Genomic DNA, 24,554 nt, shown 5'->3' with positions numbered 1-24,554 from the left:
CCTGAAGAGATAATAAAAAGACAAATCTTACAAAGACATTTGTATGCCCCCCACTGACACGTGTTTATGTCAGCAGTTAAAATAAGAAATTCTGATGGTGTTCATTAATTTAACTAAAAAGATCAGGAGACTTTGTATCGTTGTCAAATACTTAATTACAGATGCTATTTATTATATGTATGGATATTAAAATAATCAAGGCAACATAACTGATTAAATCAATATTTAAAACTGCTGTCACATTGCTAATTGATGTGAGCTTCACTCTGCACAACGCTGTACCTGGTACTGAGGATTGAGCTCAACATGAGCCTTGTTTCACAGCAGTCTTTGAGAAATTCCTATCATGTTACGTTCACATAAGCAAGGCTTTCATTGTGAGGGGGACTGATGGGAGTTTAGACGGCTTAAGGGGCTGGTTGCAAACATCAGATTTCTTCACACTAGCAGCGAGGCACATTCTGGTCAGTATCACCTTTTTACAGTTTTGTTTGACATATTGTACTCAAATAAATGTTAAGTTAAATGTTAAGCCGTTAAAAACCAAGACTTTCATCTTATTGATTCTCTTGTTAATATGTGGTTAGCAAAGCATTTTTGGCAAATTAACAAAGCATGCATGAGTGCACCTGTTTATCTGTGTAAAGATATAAATAGCCATGCTAAAGTGATCTGACTGATGGTAAAACATCTTAATCTTGTTAAAAGTTCCTGAAGCAGAGTGTTTTTACATGTTTTCTCCGTAGAGTGCCTGCGGAGTGTGTTTAGGGTCATGGTGAGTGTGACCGTGGTCCTGAAGGCGTTGAGCCTGTTTGTTGCAGAGCTCATCAGCTCTGTCACAGACTGGTTTCAGTCCAAACCAGCATGGGCAAACCTAGAAGTGCTGGAGAACACAGAACTGAAGACCACTGGAGGCGGTGAGTCCAAAAAGAGGAACAAGGAGAATGAGCTAACTTGCAGACATGCTGCACTTTTGCACTGAAAAGGTTACAGATTTTTAGTATGAAATTCCCTCTTTGTGTTGCTGTTCTTCCATCGCAGTACAACAAGGAAACACTGTCTATTTTTACCCTCTGAACTAATAACGCTAATGAACACTTTGGACGAATGCAAGACTGGTCAAAATCCAACTTTTGGTGTGTGAAATAATGTACGACAGCACACAAATCAATCAACAAACTCTTTGTTGTCCAAAACAGACGGCATCATTCATAGGGCTGGGTACCGAATTCAATACTTTTTAGGCACCGACCGAATTACAGAGTATCAAAATCTGCCTAATCATTCAATAAAATAATATTTTTTGTGATTGGCTGTGTAACGTTACACGTTGTAGAGACACACAGGAAAAACTCTACGTTACACACAGAGACGGGGCTCACGTAGTAGGAGCTGAAAAATAAATAAAGACATTTTGCGGTAATGTTGTAATTTCTTTTCGTTAAAATGGATTTCATAAATTGGTATTGAAAAAAGTCAGGGTATTGGTATCAGTACCGGTATCGAACATGATACCCAGCCCTAATCATTCATAAGGCACAAGATAGTTAATGGACTTCTTCACTTATCCCTTATGAAGAAGAGTCAATGATTTAGATTCAATAATGCTCTTTTGTCTCTTTCAGTCCATGAGCGACACAGGGCCAAAACTCTGTGGGAGAATACTGGAGCAGTTGTCATGGTTGTACGACGACCTGGATGATTATTGTGCAGAGAGGTAAGAAATCACTGTATGTGTATCAGTAATAAGAACTCTGTAGTCACCTAACTGGTTAACTTTGATCCATGCTATTTGATTCTCTCTGTCCTTCCCTCTCTAGGAGGCTGCTGAGCTGTCCTCTCTAAAGTCCCAGCTGCAGGAACTTGGAGTGCCTCTGTTTGCCGTGGTCAAAGAGAACCTTGGCAAGGAGCTGGACTGCTTCAAGACGTACTTCTCTGGGAAGGTCTATGTGGATCAGAAGGTCTGTATTTACACATGGCTTTAAGCTATTAAGTGAAACATGGAGGGTTACATACCGGTAGTTTAAGACAATAAGCTGCTTTTATATTATTCTCATAGAGAAATTTCTACGGCCCTCAAGAGAGGTGGATGTGTCTATCCATATTTCTGCGTATTGGTGTGTGGAGGAACATTTGGCGGGCCTACAGGAAGGGCTTTGGAGGAAACATAAGAGGTGAAGGACTTGTCCTGGGTGGAGTCTTTGTCATTGGGCCTGGAGATCAGGTAGGCAGTAACTTATTTAATATTTTCTGACAAGTGCATCCGGATGTTTTAATGGGTTTTGATTGTGTTCACCCCAGGGTATTCTACTGGAGCACCGCGAGAAGGAGTTTGGGGATAAAGTGAATATGCTGGCAGTACTCAGAACAGCCCGCAAAATGCAAGACGATATGGCAAGATAGACCTCAAATATGTGATTGAATGGACTGTTTGTCATTGAGACGTTATGTAATATTGGTTGCAGCATGTTGCCATTTGCTGTGTGCATTCTTTAAGCTAATCCAGGAATTTTCTCTACATCATGATGTGCTCTACTCATATTGTATTTGGAAATGTAATGCTTTTCTGACTGCATTCACCTGTTGCTGATATGTTATACTGTGTCACAACTCTGTGGTTTAAATGTGCTACTTTAACTGTTTATTGACCCACTTTCTGCAGTTCTGGTTTTGGTTGTGTGATGGCCTTCTGTGTGTGTTTAATGAAGATTTGTTTCTAAACTCTGCTGAGAGAACAGATCTGATGCTAGCACACAAATCCAACACTGACATGAGGGAGATTGAGCCGTTGGAGTGATTAACATATTTGCCACGTAATAAACCACTTAACCAGTCATGCTGGAAAAAGATTATCAGCATATTTACCTGTCCGCGTGCCTTCATTTCCCATGCCTTGCTCCTTCAGATTCATGTCAAAGTTCAAATAGCCAGCTATCTTGCTCGATTAGTTTCCCTGCTCCTTTGACGTTTAGTACGCATGCGCCAAAATCTGTTTACAAATCGCTCTTTCAGAGAGGCGCTGCTGTTTGTCGCTTCATTGATTCTGGTGAGTGCGCCTTTATTACGAAAGTACTCCACTTTATATGACAGTAACAGCTTCTGAACAGGTGCACCCGCCTCAGGAACACATGCTATTTCCAAGCCCAGACTCTATAAATCAAAGGCTAAATCGTTAGCTAAGCTAACTGCTAATTTATTGATTGTATACCACGACACTTGTCTCCGTGCCAACTTTGTAGGAGACTGAACGTATTGATTATATAACCACCACCATCACCATATTTATTTAAAAAAGATAAAATATCAAGACCTGTTCGGTTACAATTTTAAGTGTAGTGTGTAGAGCCATCAGGTAGACTACTGCCATTGACTGATTAACGTCACACATGACATTGGTAGCGTTAAGGTCATTATCTGCATTATGTGTCTTCCTGCGGGCTGAAAAGGGCGGTGATCGTTACTGGTAGCTATTTTAGTGACCTCATCTTTACATGTAAGTTAGTTGAGGAAGAAGTAGTCGGACCCTTTACTAGCAAAGAAAATAAAAAAATGTCAAGTAAGTAAACTCTTTGTGAAATTATTTTTATGAATTTTATAATACAAAATATTAAGCCCGAACAAACAGCAAATACAATTACGCTGCTGGACTAATAATAAAAATAGCAGCACATTAAATCTGCAGTGGGTATAAAGCCAAAAAAAGCTGCCAGAATTTGAAGTAGAGTGCCCACAGCTTCCTTAAAACCTAATTTTAGGCGTCGTTGGGCAAAAATTCCATGATAATCTTTCAACATATTGTAATGCAAGTAGTCTGAGAGAACTAGACTTCTGCACCTCCTCTTGGCTCTGTTTCCAGGCTTTAGATAAGCGGTTATATAAGTTGGACAATATTTATTCAGCTTGCTTAGTTTTGTCTTTAATCATTTTGAGTGTTTTTTATTTATTATCTGCTAGCTTTTCCAACGTTTTAGACACAGATATGATAATAATAACGGTCCAAAATGGTGTTAAAAAGAGACGCAAAACTACCACAAAGGGACACAAACCGACTACAAAGGGAAAACACTGGAACTAATGTTGAATTGTTGTTAAGTCCCATATCCTTCCAGGCAACCGAGTATTACAATTTGGGGTTTTAACAGCTGGTTAACAAATAAAAGTAAATTATAAAAAATATAAGTAATGTTATATTAAGATATATATATATATATATATATATATATATATATATATATATATATATATATATATATATGATATTTTCATAGGATGATATTATTAGATTATTATTACGGATGCATTAACATGTATGCAACATTTTAAGGTTGTTTTAACTATTTTATATTCTCTTGGGCAGTTAAATATATGACAAATCATTCCACTAGTTGATCATGCATAAAAAATCAGAGTATTCAAGGTAACTATTAACTATAGCTGTCAAAGACAAGAAACATCTAAGCAGCATTTGAATGTTGTATCTAGTTTTTGGTGGTGGAGCTAATTTCACCACCTATTAGGTATACCATTGGGTAGTTTAATCGCCTATATAACAAATCATATTTTAGGAGCTGATAATTTTTTGTATGAAAATCAAATAAATGTCAAATAAATGTAGTGTAAAAAGCACAATATTCCCCCCTGAAATGTAGTGGAGAAGAAGTATAAAGTTGCATCAAATGAAAATACTAAGGTAAAGTAACTCAAAATTGTACTTTAGTACAAATACTATTTACAAGCTACTGTTTGACCCTTCCCCCAGTCATCTCATTAATGTAGTATATCACTTGATTATATTTGGTGATAATGTTCAAAGTGTTAGGCAACGCTACATCATGTTTGGCAGTGACAGTGTTGACAGCTCCTCTCACTGCTTGCTCTGCAGACGCATTCAAGGAATTTAGACTCTTCCTTGAGTTGCAGGCGTGGGCATCTGTCTAGCTATAGGCTGTTGCTGTTTCAGCCCTTTGTCCTCCCTGTCTTTATTTGTCAGAACACTAGCGCATTTGCGTCATTTACGATTTGAAACGGGATGAGCTAAATATTTCTTCACATTTTGGAAATGGAGACAAGTTAGTATGACATTTTTTTTACTTTTCTAATTGGTTATAAAAAAGATAGATTTGATCCTAATTAAACTTTAAGTCAGTTTTTTTTCCCAGTGTAATATCTGACTGGTCATATTTAATTCTGACTGCATGAATTTCTCTGTGTACTAATTATAAACTGACTTATATTTTTGTGTTTTCACTGTAATTTATGTGTTGATGTGTTTACCACACACGAGAGCTTCCGTGCAAGAATAGGAAGTTTGTTTGCAAATGGAGAACTCTTAAAACCCCAGTAAGATTATCAAGATAAGGGCCTTTCGTACTTGCTAATATGGTTCTTTCATTTTGATATTGCACACTCTGGGTGGGTAATCATTTCATTTTAAGCATGGCTACAAATTGGCTAACGTCTTATCTGGGTAGTCTAATGAGAAAAGAAAGATGCCACAGTATTTTTCTCTCTTAAATCTGTGAAATCAAATGCAGCCTCCTTGAAAGTAGCGCTTGCAGTTAGAGATGGATTGTATTGTCTTTGAAACGGTCTGTGGCGTGGCACAAGTGGTTTAACGCTCATAGAAAAGACTTGTGTTTCTTTCTTTCAGTGAAATCTTGTTTGTAGTCAGAGGGTCAGACTTTGTCCACGGTCCCGATGCTGGCTCTGTCCAGGTGTTCGAGAGCTTTGAGGTGGAGACTGTCCCTGCGCTGCTCTGCCCTCTCTCTGGGGAGCAGTACCATGAGCAGCCAGCCCTCCACCGCAGCCAGACCCCAGTTTCTAAGAACCCAGACTGCTCTGTTTCACCAAAGTAAAGCCAAAGCCAGTCCTGACCCAAACAAGCCCGCTACAGGCAAGGACATATTTGACTGCCTACACAGCTGTTCCCTACCATAACCCAAACTTCCAGCGTGTTCTAGAAACCGTGTTTCAGCCGTGACCTGTGCACAGTGTTTCCTTGCTTTCCACCCACTTTGTGCTGGAGTGACTCAAAAACAAAAAAAAAAAATTTTTTTTTTTTTTTTTTTTTTTTTTTTTTTTAAAAAAAAAAAATTTTTTTTATAAAAAAAAAAAATTTTTTTTTTTTAAAAAAAAAAAAATTAAAATAATACAGGTGAAGGCACAATAACCTGTACAAACAAAGGTTAGCTGTCCCAGAGTGACTCATTAAGAAACACACCAGCTGCAGTCAAATATAGCATTTACAAACGGTTTAACCTGTCATGTTGACCAGCATCCCATTTCCTTTGTAAGTATATCAACTATTTAATCTCATGGATGGGCTTTAGATTAAAGTGAGAAGAGGCGTAAAAAGCAACTCACACAGACATGATAATATGCTCAAACACAAGCCAAAATCTGCAAGCTGGGTCTTGTTGCTCTCACTGAGAGTGAAAGAGTATGTGAAAATATCAGCTAGTCTGCACAACTAGCAGCTCATTTACAATAGGCAATGTGAAGAAAACTGCAAAAACTGTATGGTTAAATAATGTAATGTCAGAATTGTGACACATTTCTTTCCTTGTGTTGTTGCCCGTTTGTGCTGCAGTATTGTCCTCCGAGTCCGGCCTGGAGGGGGAGCTATTTGGGATGGGGATGTGGTCGTTGGGTCTGGGTGCTGTTGGAGCTGCGCTTGCTGGGATCTTCTTGGCCAACACTGATCTGTGTCTGCCTAAAGCTGCACAGTTGTCACTGGAAACCCTTGAAGATGCTGACCTGCGCTCCACCATAGATGGTAGGCTTTCTGATTGGCTGTCTAATATGTCACTCACCACAAATAAACCTGTTTGTCTCAACGCTGGCTGGTGTTAAAGCCAATGGGAGGAGAATTAACCATAGAAATAATGGAATTAACATTACATCAGCCAATTCCAGTTTTCTTCACGGTTGCATTTGTATGCAACATATATTGCACTGAATGAGGTGTTGTGGGATTCAAGGCAAAGCTGCTTTCTCAAATCTCCTGGTATTACAGATTACATCACTGTAATGGTCTTTGTCTGAAGCTGAAGGTCGAGTTACTGTGTTACTCTTAATACATATTGATGGTCCATGTGACCATGAACATTTAGCTTTTTCTCCATTTGAAGGCTGCATATTTTATGGTCCACACAATGGCTTTACTGAATTTTCTTGCAGCAGTAAAATCCATGACATTTTTGTGCTTTCTTTTTATCAGAGACATGTCAGATTGGAGCTTTGTTTTAGAAAGCGTTTTTTTCTTGTTTTGTCTGCAGACGACAACATCATTAAAGCTAAGAGCCTGTGGGAGAAGAATGGGGCTGTGGTCATGGCCGTACGACGACCTGGATGATTTTTGTGCAGAGAGGTGATGCGTAATGTTTCTGAATGACAGAGGACAGGCTGTTACACATGACTGAAATGTATATAGTGTATATGAGTAATCTCTCCCCAGATGGCATAATCTCTCTCTCTCTCCCTCTCTCTCTCTCTCTCTCTCTCTCTCTCTCTCTCTCTCTCTCTCTCTCTCTCTCTCTCTCTCTCTCTCTCTCTCTCTGTGTCTCTGTCTCTGTCTGTAGGAGGCCTCTGAGCTGTCCTCTCTGAAGACCCAGCTGGAAGAGCTCGGGGTCCCTCTGGTCGCTGTGGTGAAGGAGAACATCGGCACAGAGATCCAGGACTTCAGACCGCACTTCGCTGGGGACATCTACATAGATGAAAAGGTCAGCCGTGGTAGATAACTTCAGATCTTCCAGAGCCGCTGTCAGAAGTGCTCACCCTCCAGCCAGTCCATCTAAACTACACTGCGATTAAAACATCTTATTTCTTTTTTAAATACCTTTTTTAAAGATCTCCGCAGCTGATAATGACAACCTGTCCCGATCCCCTTCTTTGCACTTTTCTTAGTCTTCTATGATAAAAAAACCTTTATAATAACAGAAATTATACACATGCTGAAGCTACTAAACAATCAATTTGTTATCAAAATTGTCACTAATTAATGTTGTGTTCATCGACTAAACTTGTGTGGTTAATAGTTTGGATGTGGAACTCTTAGTCCATTAGTGGAGTGAATATGGCCACTAGAGTCTTGGTTAACTAAGCAATTTTCATAAATGTTTAACAATTCTTTTATGGTGAATAAGCTATTAATTGTGTGATTGTAGAAAAACTTCTACGGCCCGCTGCAGAGGAGAATGGGGGGCCTGGGGTTCCTTCGCCTCGGAGTGTGGCAGAACTTCATGCGGGCCTGGCGGTCCGGCTACCAGGGCAACATGAACGGCGAGGGCTTTATCCTGGGGGGAGTGTTTGTCATCGGAGCAGGAGACCAGGTAAGCGTAGCAAACATCTGGACTGCACCAAAGAAGTTTGGCACAATAGAGCTTCATAATACTGTATTTTCACTGCATGTTGTATTTGCAGGGGATTCTCCTGGAACACCATGAGAAGGAGTTTGGCAATAAAGTGGAGACTGCAGATGTTTTAGAGGCTGTTAAGAAAATTGTGCCAGTGAAATAAGTATTTTTATTTTTTCCAAAAATAAATGGCATTGGACAAAGGTACACTGTATTTAGATCAAAACATAACTGCATTTTTAACTTGACATGCTGAGATGCAATCAAAATCCATCCATTACTTAAATACTGATATTATAATGACATTTAAGTTTGGTTGTGTTGTCTAATATCACAATATACCTCTGTTTTTTTGCACATTCATTTGTTGTTGGTTAGTGGAGATGTACTTGGGCCAGTGTTAAAATGTTTAAACCGGTTCGATATTAAGCCAAACACCGGACCAGACCAGTATACCAATATGTCACACTTGACTTAGCAGCCACTCCTGAGTGGGACATAATTAGACTTTTACTTTTTTCTTGTAAGTTTGCTTCGTCTCAGCTGCGTTTCAGCTCACCTCTTTCGTCGGCTTCAAATCCAAAATATTGCCATGTGGGCAGCCCACTTTTAGCATACATCCATGAGTCATGTCTCGTCACCCCAAAAAACACTTTTATTTTAGCAGAACGCTCTTCTGCACTTGAGCGTCACAAATACTTGGGGAAATGCATCGTTACATTGTGTGGTCGCTACCACACTGCTTGATCAATAAAACAACAATGCTACTAAGAAACCAATGTGAACTAGTTATGCTGCTGTAGGCCTTACTGCCCAACACTGTTGGATTTGGCAGCGTGACACTGCTGGCACAGGTTGCTGATGTATACTATTTTTTTATTTTCGCCAGAACCACAATGAGTCATAATGACAAATGCAATTGCATAAAATCAAACCGGTTTAATCTTGTACACTGGACCGGCAAAACCGGAAATCAACCCAACTCTAGGAAAGAGCCAATATTACAAGATTTGTCACCTAGAAGCTAGTGTTTTTGAGACGGGTATTAATAACGGGTAGTAAGGGAATAAAAAGCAGCATTTTTATTCAGGTACATGAGCTATTACATTTAAAGTAACTTGAAATCCGCCTTTTAGAGAACCACATAAATCAGTCTAAAGACTGGATTATACATTTGATGAATTATTCTATAAGCTGTCTGTTAGGGTACATTTGTAATAGGGTACATTTGTAATACTGTTCCTATGTGTTATCTTCCTTTGCTTCTCTTGGTCAGGCACCTGAATGGGCCTTCAACATGGCGGATGAGTGTAAGCTGTCTGTGTGTGCTATAATGACAACTTGACTCCAAACTCAACATTGAGAGGAGCAGGTTTGATGCTTAAACGCATGCAGATTCAGCCACTCTCGCCATGTTGAGGAGTGTTTGTGCTGCCTGAAGCATGTGTGTGTATTTGTATGTGTTAATTATAAATAAAGAAGACCTCATCACCATCTCTTCACTGTGCACTGTACACTGTGTGTTTTTTTTTTTTTAAGATTTCATCTGTATGTTAGGGCACTTTACATGACCAGTTTACAGATGTTTTGGTAATAGATTCTACCAACTCTTGTGGATTTCTTTATATTTCTAGTTTTTCACACAAACAAACCACCAACAAGTCTTGATTGTGATGGCTAATAGGTTTAGATTTGTTTTTACTGGACTTTATAACTAGACACAAATGTGTTTGCTGTTCTAAATTACTTTGCTAGTATGTAGGTTCTCAGCCTCAATTACAACTTCCAGTTCGTATGAGACAGCAGTCTGACTCTGTCAAGTTTGTGTCTGATTTGTGAAAATGTATCAAATCCATCTATTAAAATTTCAAATACATACACACTCTTTTCCTTTAGTTTGATTAATAGTCCTATGTCTTATTAATCGAATCCTGCATGCTTTCCAGTAGCACTAAATATTCGGTAAAATAACTAAAATGAGCAAAAACGCCATCAACAGTTTATATTCTAAACACATTTTTCTGGTAAATAAATCTGACTGTCATTTAAACCATTAATTTATTATAGCTACCGAAACAATATCTACATACTATGGCTGAAAACTAAAAAAAAATCTCATTTTCTGTAGAAAGCTCTGGATGGGTACAAACGTCAGTAAAAATGTATCTGTTATCATGTTTAAACTAATCCTGGGAAATATTTTATTCTCAGACATCTGAACTAAGACATTAGTAGACTTCGATGTAGAATAAAGTCCTGTTTAGCTGGGTTGGTCACTTTGTGTGTGTGCGTGTGTGTTTGGCCAAAACACATAACAATTCAGATGACATTCTCAGTTTAATCTTAGTGTTATCTGATTGACTCCTTATCATTTAAACAATCCTTATCAGATCAGAACATGGTTTTCACTCTTTTAAAGTTATTTTTCTAGTTGTTCCCCAAGAGCAGGAGGATGATATATTTAGTATATACAATGTTTAATACTGTAATGTCAAATTAGGCAGAAAGGTTTGGACTTTAACATTACATATTTTATTCTATTGCTCTGAGTGAAATACATTCCACATCAAGGAAATATACTTCAACACAATACAAAACAGAGAGAGAAAACACAGGACCAATACTGACAGGACTACATGTGTGTAAGTTGTATGTACATGACATAACCAATAAGTATTAATGGAGTGTAACAATAATGGATTGTCTTTACATTTGTGCTTTCAGTATGCAAAGATTTGACATTTCCTTAATGCAGAACAACCAAAGTTACAGATTAGTGAGATTTCAACCAGTGCACCAACATTCACTGGTGCTATGTGAAATCACGTTTTTTAGGAGATTAGAATGCCAAAACCAAAACAAAAATCGATACCAATAATATGATCTTTAACCAAACTAAACTGTGCGTTTCATTTATTTATATCTCAATCTGTTAGCTGTGTGTTAATGACAATGCTTAGCGATGTTCTTGAACATTTTGGTGTGCTGTTGACAAAGTTAAGGACCATTTCTGTTAAAATAAACAACAAAAACATGTTTTTGCATGACAAAAGGTCCATACGTTAAAGCTGAAACAAAACTTCACAAAAAGCTACACACTTCTCCTCAATCCTGTACGATTCAAACCTGTCTCATCTTTGGCTAGCTCTATTGGTGCGACATGTTACGGTGGTACAGTACAGTCACAAGCTGAGATACAGGTTTACAAATGTATTTAAATGCTGACTAAAACCTTCCAGTTTTGTTCTTGACACTTTTACGCTATTATTCCAAGACCAGAAAAACAAAGGAAAAAAGCAGAAGCTAACCATAGTTCGTTTAACATCATCCAGCACCATAAACAAATACAGTCTTCAATTTACTTTAAAACAATCCTTTTAAATAGCAACGCAAATCCAACTAGCTCCTACAGCAGGACAGCAAAGGTTATATAGTGCAGTTTCACCCTCAGCAGGAAAACACCCCAAACACAATAACTTTGTATAAGGATGCAGCCATGTATATATCAAATATTGGAATACATTAGTGATGCCAACTCTGAAACACTGTCCTGCAGTGCATGTGATCATGGCTCAGTGTTACAGAAGGAGGCGAGGGACTCAACAGTAGCTATTATTTGGGGGTTAAGTGTTTACATTGCATATGAAAGACAATGGAGAGTAAGAAAACAGTTGAAAGACGAGTTTTGTTCCAAAATGAGATATCCGTCATTTTAAAAATAATACAAAGACATCCACATTCTCATTCAGAAGTAAGGAGTCATATCAACGTGGTATTTCAGGATAGGCCCGTATGAGTCCATAAAATGATCCGAATATCACTTTGGAATTAAACCCTTCAATTTCAGGATCACATAGAAACAATCATTGTGTATTTTTGTACAGAAGTTGATTTTTGTGCAGTTGCTACAGTCCCTTAACATCCACAATCAGTTTACTTTTAATTAATTACTGTACAATTTCAAATTTCAGAAACATTTAATCATAGTTGGTAATCTGTGACTTTGTTTAAATCCCACTAGAGGACCACTCCTCTAATCTGAGAACGCGTTAGCCCTAAAGGTGCACTCGCTCATTTGCAGCAAACTCTTCTGTGCTCCTGCATATGTGGGGCCAACAGAGGCCCACCTTGAAGTTAAAATCTTTAAAATTACTCATGCATTATCCAGTGCCGTCTGGATAATGCAGGAATATGTATATTTAGATATATTTATAAATGTGTATATATAGATAAATAGATAAATCCAACTATTTCCTCACATACACCATCATCACTATCTAACCACACTGAGTCATGTGTTTGGCCGACACTGTAAATGAATTTGATCAGAGAAGCTCAAACTCAGCCAAACTGTCCACTTTAACGAAGCAACAACAAAGACCGTGCATACAGCTACCCACTGCCCTGATATAAGCTTTTAGTATTTGGACTTTGTCCCACAATATTAGCTACTTTCATTTGGTACAATGGGACATTAATGGCTCTAGTGATACGATTTCAGATGGCCAGCTAGCTGTTGCACATAAAAACCCTGCATCTCTGACTTAAATTAGACAGCTTTCATTTCTTTTAACCTGTTCATGCAATTGTTCAGTTCAAGTGTGAACATAAAAAACAAAAAAATCTGATTTGCTAAGTTTTCACATGACAACAGCAATCAATTGTTGTTTGCTTCTGCACATCACTGTTAATTTAAAACACACAAATGGCAAAACTCAGATCATTTCGTCTTAGCAACAACAAAAGGATATTCCTCCACCTGACAACCACCAAACAAGCACCACCAACAACAACAATCTATTATTCATTAATTTGCCACTAAAGGCTGCGACTGATCAAACGATAAAAGGCCTTGAAAAACAGGTAACAAGTAGTGCCTTTTGCATTATAATTTCTACATATTTTTTGTAGAATATCTACCCATTTTCTTTGCCACATTGTACCTAGCACCTTATTACCTGGTCTATGAATATGAAGGGACATAAGTACACTTCAAGGAGAGTTGACGAAAGCTGCACCGGTTAAGTACAACAAAAGAGGAACTTATTCATCAAGGGTGGGACTAATCAGAGCTATTTAACACACTGGTTCTTCCAGTACAACTGCATGATTCAAGTTCAAGGAGGAAATTAATTGGTGGAAGTGGGGAATACTGCAACGCGGACTAGGCAAGAATTGGAAAAAGGACTTCTAAATGTGTGTGTGTGGGGGGGGAAGTGGGGGGAGCACAAGGCAAAAAAAACTTACATGAACCTGAATGCAACATGAAATATTGGTGAGTGAAACACAAATCTGTAACTTCATGAATTGCCCCACTCTAGGCAGTTTTGACCAAAGGAAGACAGAAAACACACTACGACACAATAGAAAAAAAGTCAGGAGTCCGTTTTTCTATTCTAAGGAGTGCCATCTACTGTATGTACAGAGAGAACTGCCAGTGATCCTCCTTTTCAAAGGGTTTTGTTTGCCCTTCAGTTAATCATCAAGAATCAACGGCCTAACCGTCTGCTGTTACACGCAGAAAAAATAAACAAAAAACAAATGCAGTAGTACACAAAAAAAAAAAAACATAAATACATTTTGTATTGCCCTCCCACTTGTGCCCACAGGACAACAGACGTGTGTGTATGTCTGATTGTCTGCATGTCTTGTGTGTGTGCATGGATATGTGTTGGCTGGTCCTACAGGCCCTTGTTGAAGTAGACGGTGGAGGTGTTGGGACTGGTCTGTCGTATCCTCTCCTGCAGATCTGCTTCCAGCCCGCTCACACTCATAGAGCTACAAAGAGACGATAGAACAGGATTAAAACGCTACTACATGTTACATAACTGCTGTGTACAAGTATGAGCTCCTTTTTCTCCAAGGAGAGTGATGTGGTCGGCTGGTACCTTTTCTGTGGGAAGAGGGCGCAGCATAGAGGAGTTGCAAACACCAGGCTGAAGACAAGAGATAGAAAGGGATGTTTAGACGGTGTCACTCGTTTCTTTTCAAGCGTACATAATAGAGTCCATTAAAAATGATCCCCATAGATACTATAATGCGTTATTTACTTACCACAGACCGACGAGCCCCACCTGGATTGGAGCGTTTAGAATTGGGAACCGCTACAGGGAGACAAAATCAGAGAAGGCAGAACTGCAGTGAATCAGGCAGACAAGTTGGACATTTGACACGTTAGCTGTTCAATGGATGTGTAACATGTGGAATGCGACGGGACTCTTTTCAGCCTCACAAAACACCAGCAGAATCCAGTAACTAAAAAACTGTATGACAGCCATGCATGCAGTCTGCTTACCTTCATGAAAGCTTTCTTCTCCAGTGCGTTCATTATGACAGGGGGAATGGCTGTAAAAAATTAAATAATATATTTCAAGTGTTGCGTTTTATGAAAGAAAATTTCACACTTTGGTACGTGTCCAACAGGGCGTGAAATGATTTCATCCCTCATGCCATGGTACGGTGTGACTAGCAAAACAGTAGATGTAATGTTGACAATACCCATTGCTGGCACTGCCATGCCGATCCTTGACACCACCACCTGTATGATGGCCTGCTTGGCAGCATTGGGGGACTCTCCTAATCGGTTTCCATTCTCATCCATCACAGGGATACCATACTTCAACTCCCTGGAAGAAACAAAAACAAAAGTCATATAGAGCAGTGTTGGAAGTCATAACCGTTCCTAAAAGCTACCGAGTAAAACAAAGCCATTTGTCTTTTAGTTTAGAGATCTTACCTCTGTCTCATGAAGGGAATGTTGATACAGTTAGCAGCAGCAACAGCAGCAAAGGGGACAAACCGGCTCATGATTGGAGGGAGATGCTGCAAAGATACAGAAACACATTCAGACAAATGTAGAGAAACATATGTGCAGATCAGTGTGTCTGTATTTGAGTTACTTTGTTTTACTTTATATGTTTATTCTAGGGCTGCAAGTAACGATTATTTTCATTGTCTATTAATCTGTCTATTATTTTCTATATTAAATCGATTAGTTGTTTTGTCTATAAAATGTCAAAATAAGTTGTGAAAAATGTCGATCAGTGTTTCCCAAAGCCCAAGATGATGTCATCAGATGTCTTGTTTTGTCCACAACTCAAAGATATTCTGTTTACTATCATAGAGGAGTGAAGAAACTAGAAAGTATTCCGATTGATTACTATTTAGGAAACTGAAATCAGAGAACTAATTGACAACTAATCGATGAATCTTTGCAGCTCTAGTTTATTCACTTGAACCACAGGCATTACCGTAGCTAGAGACTTGAGTCCCAGGGCAGTGACTACAGCTCCAGTAGTAGCACTGACGTAGGCTGCACCAAGCTGACTGCAGAGAGACAACATCACACATTAATTACCCACTTCCTCTTCAACACTGTTTGCTGAAGTTTGCGGCTGACAATCTATAAGGGGGTACTCTGAAGTGGAACATTTCAAAGTAGAGTTGCCTCAGTAATTTTGCAAATCCATGCTCTGTGAAAGTGCAAAGGTAAAAAAACATGAACATCCTCACAAATAATAATGCAGAGGAAGACACTATAACATTAATACTCAATGACATGCTTAACAAATGAACATGCATTTGCATGTTCTGAAGGCAACCCCCCCCTATTCTTCATACATGCATGCATTCGATGCATTTCTGCAGCACCTGAAAGATGCATTTTCTGGCACAATGAAAAGAGAATGCACGTTGAACTGACATCAACTGGGAGCATATAACCTATGTCAGCATGGGTGCATGGTGACAGGGGGCTGAACATGCTTAACAGTGGAACGTAATACCGCTGTGAGGGAAGGGGAGAGGACAGCAGCTCCCATAGCCTCCTTACAGACATTAGGTTAGAAGGAGGACAGCAATGATCTAGAGTGGAAGTGAAGTGAGAAGTCCTCCCTACTTCACGGTCATGGGGGCATCTCCACTGCGGTTGGTGTAGTTGACGACAGCGTTGAAGGACTGGTTAACCCACTGCCAGAACACCACTGCCGGAGTAGTCCTGTAAACACAAGGGAAAAACAGAATGTACAGTACAAACTAAAGTTTTTGGCACTGCAGCGAAAGAGTTTAGTGACATTGTAAAAACTGTCATAGTAGAGCATAAAGCAAAAATACCCTACTGTCTGAGGATTAGACAGTTATGTGTGCTAATCTCCAGTCCCCACAGTAGAAAGAGTCGGAGATATTTATAATATTAAGCACACAGCATGTACCCTCAATCATTTATTTCACACTGCAACTACCAATGAATTACATGACCAGTCAACCCAGCAGTTTAGTTTTAATAAAGCTGACATGCATAAGATAAAGCTGGCAATCTAGCTATCAAATTGCCAGCTATTGAATTTATCTTTGCAACTTTAGACCTACTCGTCCCTCTCCGTTGAACTCCGTTACTCTCATGTAATATATACGTTGATTTTCTGTTCTGGAGCATTGTTAACCACAAAAACACATGTAGCCAGATAGTTGCTGGTGTGAAATGTTGATAGGACAAGTCAAGCCACAAGTTTATTTTAGCTCAAAACCACAGGTTTGTCTTCTGGATTAATACTTCTGTCAATTGTCACTAAATAGTGTTTTGAAGTAAAACCTTCTCTCCGACTCAGTACAGATGAACCTCTCAGTATTTTGCATATTCTTTCCTTTGATAAATAATCTGATGTTAGGCCTCATCTTTATATGTTGTGCCTATATTTTCTTTTATATTTAAAGCCACTATGTGTAGAATTTGAAATTTCAGACTTTGGCTCCCTCCAGTGGTACCATGCAACAATGACACTGTGATATCCCACTGATTACTAGTCTGATCACCAGACAAAAGTCCCAAAGTAATACAATTCTAAGGATGTAAAATATGGAGGTCCAAAGTGTTCACTATTAAATAAATTAATAAGACATCATAAAATAATAAATAAATAGGAACAACATATAGAATATAGCCATGACATTTCCATTAAATAAATGTTTAGAATATCAGTATTATGTGATGTTATTTCATCCTGTTTGTTTTTGTAATGAAAGGGTTTATTGCAGATAATGCAGTGTTTCCCACACATAGACTAATTTGTGGCGGTGCGCCACACAATCAACACCGGCCGCCACATACACATTAGGGCTTTGACTCTGAACTTCGTGATTCGAATATAATTTGAATATTAAAAATAATAATGATATTCTAACAAAGTATTAGGCAGCTCTTAATATTCGAACCTGTTATAATAATAATAATAATAATAATAATAATAATAATAATAATAATAATAATAAATTGAATTTATATAGCGCTTTTCATGGACTCAAAGTCGCTTTACAGGGCAGGGTAGATTATAAAAACATAACAAAAAAAACGAGCAAACAAAACAAGTAGAACAAAACAAGATACAGATGAAAAAGGGAGGGGGGCAGGTGGACTATGGGTAGGCTGAGGTGAAGAGATGGGTCTTGAGGCAGGACTGGAAGATGGTGAGGGACTCAGAGGTGCGGATCTCTTGGGGAGGGGGAGTTCCAGAGCCTGGGAGCTGCTCTGGAGAAGGCTCTGTCCCCAAAACAGCGCAGGTTGGACTTTTGGATGGAGAGGAGACCGGCTGAGGTGGATCTGAGGGACCGTGAGGGTTGGTAGGGGGAGAGGAGGTCAGTGAGGTATGAGGGGCCAGATGGTGGAGGGCTTTGTAGGTGAGGACCAGGATTTTGTAGGTGATCCGGTGGGAAATAGGAAGCCAGTGGAGTTGTTTTAGGACGTTATGGCCATTATTTTTTGTAAATGTGTTTGCTTGTAAACGTTTTCAATTCAGATTCCGAGGCTTTTTCACGCATTTCAAAATGTAACTACAAGTCGCGGCGACACATGGCTTGCATTTCCCCCTGACTCCTTTCCTGGTTCTCCTTCTCCATAAACAACATGAAATCAAGGAGAGAGTTAACTTTTCCTGCTACAGATGTCCCACCGTGGTCAGAAAGAACAGGGGAGACACTTTGTTCCTCTCACTATGACTCTAGAGTCAGTACTCACTCTTAAGCTAATCACAGTCACTCTACACACACTCTACACACACTCTACACACACACGCACCACACACGCACGCATCACACACACACACACACACACACACACACACACACACACACACACACACACACACACACACACACACACACACACACACACACACACACACACACACACACACACACACGAAAGCTCCGAACTTCCTGTCGAAAGCATACCGTTTGTGTTTAATCCAGGGTCTGATTTTAATAATATTAAGAATTTTAATAATTGTGTTTTTCTTCTGAAAACATCGTCTGTCTATTGACATTGACTGATACACTGCCCCCTGGTGGACAGAACATATACAACTTAAGTTTGATAAAAATATAGGTCTTACTGAAGGCATTTAATGGTCACAATATTATTAATAAATATTTGAATATATTTGAATATTAATATTAATAAACAAACAAACTTCGAATATGATTTCTGGGCAAAAGTCAAAGCCCTAATACACATATTGCGTTTCGTTATTAATTGTTTTTTAACGCAGCGTATTCGTTCAGCTGCATTACCTATCCCTGCTCTGTCTCTCACGTGTCTCTCTCACATAGCACACACAAACACACACTCAGAGTCTGTCTCCATGAAAACAAGAGAAAACGCCTGGCGAAATTCACAAGTTCACGAAAGGGTGGTATCTCATGAACACCTTTGCACAGTCACACATTAAAAAGTGCTATAAAAATATGTTATATTCTGAATACAATGTTGTCAGTGTGTTAATGTTGGAGTCCCGACCCGACTCTTAGCAAATAAGCAATTGCGCCTGCTTTAGAAAGTTAACTAGTCACAAGTTTGCGGTAAAATGCAGTTGGGTTATCGAGGTCAAAACACTATATAGCAGCTGTGAATCAAATATACAAAGTATTTTCCGTGACTGAAAAAGGCACGTGTTGAGGATGAGGACCAGTCTGAACAAGAGGTATCAGTCTGAAACAGAGCTGGTAAGTCCGACTAGTGGAATTAGTTATATTATTAATTTGTTTACAATATTTTCAGGCTTCAATCAGTCAAAGACAGGGTCAGGGAGAGAAAGAGATAGATTCGTTAGGCATTGAAGAAAGAGTAGGAGAGGAGGACAGCATCCAACAGTGTGTCCTCCTCAGTTTTTGATTAGGGGTGGTACGGTTCATGAAAAAACACCCGAACCGCTCGGTTCGCTAGTCTCGGTTCGGAGCGTGTGTGTACCGCACGGTTCGTCAGTCCACTGTTAATATGCACTAACCTCTTACTGCCGTAGTGTCCACTTTCGACACCTATGTTAAAACAGTTACTGGGAATGACGAGCGGGATGGGCGTGACAAACGCAACCCATGGCAGCTGATTGGACGATTGCGTCACATGGGTCTGGCTGGTCCCAAATTTCAAAACAGACTGTCATGGCGGCTCGTTCAGAATAAGATCTCATATTGTACTAAAATAGTTCACCGAAACGTGTTTCTGAAAACATTTTAAGCGAGAAATAAGCCATGCAGTTGCTGAATCTGTCTTCATTTCAGATCGACAAAGGTCAGTTTAAAAGATTTTCGTCAGATTTTGAGAGACATCGAGCCGACCGCTCCTCAAGTGGAGTGGGGTGCCGCTGCAGGTCACGTCACGTCACCTGCAGAAATGTCAAGTGGGAGAGAGGCTGCCCAGAGCTGGAGGATGCGCCAGCGTCGTTTATAGTCTGGTGTGTGGGATTTCACGTTACCTATGATGAAATATAACAATATAGAACTGCCACTGTGTGCACGTTTTGTGCAACATGCATTCAATATGCTAATTTTAGCTATATGCTGAAGTATATTCTGGAGTGTTAAAGAAAAAATAAGAACCGTACTGAGCCGAAAACCGTGACCCTAAAACCGTGATACGAACCGAACCGTGGGTTTTGTGAACCGTACCACCCCTATTTTTGATACTTGATTATTACGAAAATAAGTATTTTACCCCCCCTCTACCCCCCCGGTCTGACATGGGGCGTCCCCCCCCCCGCACCACAAATTGCTTTCTAATCTGTGGGAAACACTGTAATGTTTTTACTGCAATAAAAACATTTTTTATTTTTTTTTATTTAATTCTAACAGTTCTTATTTGAAAATGTCCATTTTCCAAAGCCTGTTGTGCAAATTTACATTTTTATGTTGTGAAACCTTTATTTCACATCGCCATTTTTTTCCAGCGACTGTTTTATTTCATAATAATTCTAGTTGCACTTTTTAAAATCTTTGAACAGATAATTTTCACTTGATAAATATCTCAAACTGTTATATTGATTACTTTTTGTTGTTCATCAGGTTGTTTTAGCGCAACATTATCACATGACTTCACTCGCCCAATGATTTGTCAGTATTCAGTAGTGAGTGATTTTTTTTTTTAATTCTTTAAGAGGATTTTCACTGTGCAGGGATTACAATCTCTATCTTTATGCAGTGCTGTATGCCATATTAAGGTTACATTTAAATCACATGAAAGTATAATATTTATTAAGTAAATTTTACTTTTTCTATTTTTTCCTTTTTATTCTGATGAAGCCATTTTCAGTTTGGTGTTTAAAACATTAAATTATGTGTTGAAACCTCTGCTGTACCTGTAGAAGGTGAGCATGCTGCCTGTGATGGACATGTTCATTGGCACCTGAGCGGACATCCGGCCAATCACAAACATCTTCTCCCCTGTGTCGGGGTGGAAGGCGGAGTCATAAATGTACTTGGCTCTCCAGAGCTCATCCTCCGTCAGGCCAGGCTTCACGACCCCGGCTCTGAAGAAGTCAAAACAGTGTAACACATAATGCCTTTTTACTTATACAGTATGCGAAAAATATAGTATGTGATTTTTAGATTGATGCTCCTTGTCATGTCATGTCAATTCTCATTTCTATTCATGCCTCAAACCACAACAACCTCCCTAACATTATCATTTAGTATACTCCTACTCCATCCTCTTATTTCATGACCCTCTACCTGTAGTTCTCCATGATCACTCTGGCGTCCTCCAGAGTCTCAGAGGACAGCAGGACATTCCTGGGATCTGTGACCATGAAGAAGTGCTTGGCGCGCCCCATAAATGTTCCTTGGTCCCATCTTGGCTCTTTGATGTTTATGTTGAGAGACAGCTCTTCAGACATCCTGGCTTTCTTTAATGAATAGCAGATATGTTAATTAGTATGCACACATTATGTCACAAATCTATACTGGATTCACATGTAAATACAAGTGTACCATTTTGAGAGTATTTCAGAGGAACAACTGATAAGACACAGATTTAAATTTTTAATGAATTTCATATTAGACGGATTAACAAATGACGAGGTCCAGTTATGTAATTCACAGGCTGAGCCTTGTTTGAGAAATCATACCATCACAATACTTTAACAAATAAATACAATACATGCTTCTCAACAAAACGTTTTTAAAAGCCAAGGTTCTTTGTTGAATGTTAAAATTATTATTTCAATTGGGAACCATCTGATCGAAGAAAAAAGACATTAGATGGGAATACTTTCAACGCTCTGCTCTATCGACACAGTTTGGAGGATATCAAATAAGTATTGCTGATACCCAGCTGTAAAGGTGAAATTATCATTATTATAATGCATATATAAGCCTTCACCTCTACTCTATTAATAGCTCTGCTACAGTACAGAGCTACACTGGGGTGTAGCCCCTCCCCCTTGTCAGATTGTAGCTTCTTTGAAAGCATGTACCAGGTTGAGGCTGATCTCAAAAGTCTTGTATCAGTTGTGGCTGTGAGTACAAGATAAAAGTAACTATACTGAAAAACAAACCACCATTTAAGGCGATGATTTTTCATTATTAATTAATCTGCCAATTATTCTCTTAATTAATGGATTTGTCTCATAAAACTTTCAGCAAATTGTGAAAATGTCCATCACAATTTCCTAAAGCTCACTGTGACTTCTTGAAATAGCTTTTTGTCAGACTAAAAGTCCAAAAAAACAAAAAATTTGAGTTTACTGTCATTTAACACACCGAAAAGCAGCAAATCCTCACATTTGAGGAGCTGGAACAAGTAGGCTAAATATGAAACGTTGCTTGAAAAATGAAAACGTTAGTTTAAGGCCAAAATTGTTTTCTGTCAAATGACTAATAAAATATCGACAACAAGTTCCAACAAACAAAACTATTACAGGAATGTTGTATGTGTGCTTATTTACGCGGCACTCCGACAGTGCTCACTGTACTCACACAGCATGTACCCTCAATCATTTATTTCACACTGCAACTACCAATGAATTACATGACCAGTCAACCCAGCAGTTTAGTTTTAATAAAGCTGACATGCATAAGATAAAGCTGGCAATCTAGCTATCAAATTGCCAGCTATTGAATTTATCTTTGCAACTTTAGACCTACTCGTCCCTCTCCGTTGAACTCCGTTACTCTCATGTAATATATACGTTGATTTTCTGTTCTGGAGCATTGTTAACCACAAAAACACATGTAGCCAGATAGTTGCTGGTGTGAAATGTTGATAGGACAAGATAAAAGTAACTATACTGAAAAACAAACCACCATTTAAGGCGATGATTTTTCATTATTGATTAATCTGCCAATTATTCTCTTAATTAATGGATTTGTCTCATAAAACTTTCAGCAAATTGTGAAAATGTCCATCACAATTTCCTAAAGCTCACTGTGACTTCCTGAAATAGCTTTTTGTCAGAGTAAAAGTCCAAAAAAACTAAAATTTTGAGTTTACTGTCATTTAACACACCGAAAAGCAGCAAATCCTCACATTTGAGGAGCTGGAACAAGTAGGCTAAATATGAAACGTTGCTTGAAAAATGAAAACGTTAGTTTAAGGCCAAAATTGTTTTCTGTCAAATGACTAATAAAATATCGACAACAAGTTCCAGCTCTTTAGCTTTGTACATACTGAGTAAGTGCTCAGGAGACACTTGTGTACAAACAAAACTATTACAGGAATGTTGTATGTGTGCTTATTTACGCGGCACTCCGACAGTGCTCACTGATCATGCCATGACAAAGTCATAACCCCCTCTGCAAACTGATAAAGAAAATAACTCTAGAGCGAGATAACATGTATGGTGGATTCAAAGACACAAACGTTGGATAAGTAGTTGTAGCTAGATAGATAGATAGCTGATCAAAGACATAGCATGACACATACACAGTGACAGACGGGATTGGGGGAATTCACGACACGCTGCCGGCGTCAGCAGCAAACCGGCGGCTAACGTAGGCAGACTTGCTAACGAACTAGCTAGCGGGGTAGCTGATTGATGAATAACCATAGACTTAATATCAACAGTCTATGATAATAACACGCACGCACGCACGCACACACACATACATACACACACACACACATACATACATACATACATACATAGCTAGCTACATACATATATATACACACACACACACACACACACACACACACACACACACACACACACACACACACACACACACACACACACACACACACACACACACACACAAATACTTGAACGGGACATTAAAACCAAATTAAATTCCCACAACATCAAACGTTAGCTAGGTTATACGGACAATTAACGGCTTTTCAACGCTATCAAAACAAACCACTTCAGTGCTCTCTTGGTAAACTAACGTCAACCAGCCAGCTAGCTAGTTTACAAGCTAACTAATATGCTAACACTTTAGTTAGCGTTGTAATAAGGGCACTCATCTAGGCGAAGTAAACACTGTCTTAGTCGTAGTGTAATTTAAATTCATTAAAGACGTGAATTCAGTCAGCACTGAAACGTACCTGGCTTGCTTTCGTTTTTCGAAGATGTATGACCTCTCTCAATATCACAGCACAACCGGTTGGACCTGTGCTGCCTTCTTTTACATTTAGAAGTATCGTAAAACACAGCATTACCGCAAATGACTTGGTGGTAAATAGGAAAAGTAGGCTATACATTAATTTCTGTTATACCCAAACTCAACTCAACTACACTTCACCTTATACAGTAGCCTACTATATCTTATATCTCATATGATATTATATTATATTATACTGTACTATATTATATTATGTCAATTAGGGGTGGGAATCACCAGAGGCCTCACGATACGATATAATCCCGATACTTATGCCATGATACGATATTATTGCGATTTTAAACATATTGCTATATTTTGCGATATATTGCA

The 24,554-nt window shown here is 38.8% G+C and overlaps 2 protein-coding genes and 1 pseudogene across 6 annotated transcripts; 2 read left to right on the top strand and 1 right to left on the bottom strand.

The window, feature by feature from the left end:
- Positions 1-358: 358 nt before the first annotated feature.
- Positions 359-2,834, top strand: LOC120548384 (annotated as a pseudogene).
- Positions 2,808-9,868, top strand: LOC120548383 (peroxiredoxin-like 2A). 4 transcript variants are annotated; one of them, XM_039784641.1, is made up of 7 exons: positions 2,967-3,046; positions 5,651-5,893; positions 6,590-6,775; positions 7,278-7,369; positions 7,581-7,721; positions 8,166-8,330; positions 8,422-9,868. In XM_039784641.1, exons 2-7 carry the CDS (start codon positions 5,698-5,700, stop codon positions 8,515-8,517), a joined length of 876 nt encoding a protein of 291 aa, XP_039640575.1. In that variant the 5' UTR covers positions 2,967-3,046; positions 5,651-5,697; the 3' UTR covers positions 8,518-9,868. The 4 variants fall into 4 exon arrangements, with proteins under 4 accessions (XP_039640574.1, XP_039640575.1, XP_039640577.1 ...); XM_039784642.1 differs by lacking the exon at positions 2,967-3,046 and adding an exon at positions 5,050-5,069; XM_039784640.1 differs by lacking the exon at positions 5,651-5,893 and having other exon boundaries at positions 2,808-3,046.
- Positions 9,869-10,672: 804 nt separating this feature from the next.
- On the bottom strand, positions 10,673-24,263 carry sfxn3 (sideroflexin 3). 2 transcript variants are annotated; one of them, XM_039784637.1, is made up of 11 exons: positions 24,166-24,263; positions 21,351-21,523; positions 20,978-21,148; positions 16,252-16,350; positions 15,605-15,680; positions 15,091-15,176; positions 14,853-14,980; positions 14,650-14,699; positions 14,409-14,458; positions 14,243-14,290; positions 10,673-14,132 (listed from the first exon to the last, which is right to left on the bottom strand). In XM_039784637.1, the coding sequence occupies exons 2-11, from the start codon at positions 21,512-21,514 to the stop codon at positions 14,036-14,038; spliced, it is 969 nt and encodes a 322-aa protein (XP_039640571.1). In that variant the 5' UTR covers positions 21,515-21,523; positions 24,166-24,263; the 3' UTR covers positions 10,673-14,035. The 2 variants fall into 2 exon arrangements, with proteins under 2 accessions (XP_039640571.1, XP_039640572.1); XM_039784638.1 differs by having other exon boundaries at positions 21,351-21,519; positions 24,166-24,250.
- Between the last annotated feature and the right edge of the window lie 291 nt (positions 24,264-24,554).

Source organism: Perca fluviatilis, chromosome 19, assembly GCF_010015445.1.
Source record: "Perca fluviatilis chromosome 19, GENO_Pfluv_1.0, whole genome shotgun sequence".
Classification (NCBI taxonomy): domain Eukaryota; kingdom Metazoa; phylum Chordata; class Actinopteri; order Perciformes; family Percidae; genus Perca; species Perca fluviatilis.
Note: the sequence above shows the minus strand (reverse complement) of the source record. Positions and strands in the feature narration are given on the sequence as shown.

Excerpts from the sequence above, each read along its gene's own strand:
- sfxn3 (XM_039784637.1), bottom strand. The coding sequence starts at position 21,514 with ATGTCTGAAGAGCTGTCTCTCAACATAAACATCAAAGAGCCAAGATGG. Across the intron at positions 15,177-15,604 it reads GACTCAAGTCTCTAGCTACG|CATCTCCCTCCAATCATGAG; the intron begins GTAATGCCTGTG and ends GTATCTTTGCAG. Across the intron at positions 14,700-14,852 it reads CATGGCAGTGCCAGCAATGG|CCATTCCCCCTGTCATAATG; the intron begins GTATTGTCAACA and ends AATTTTTTACAG.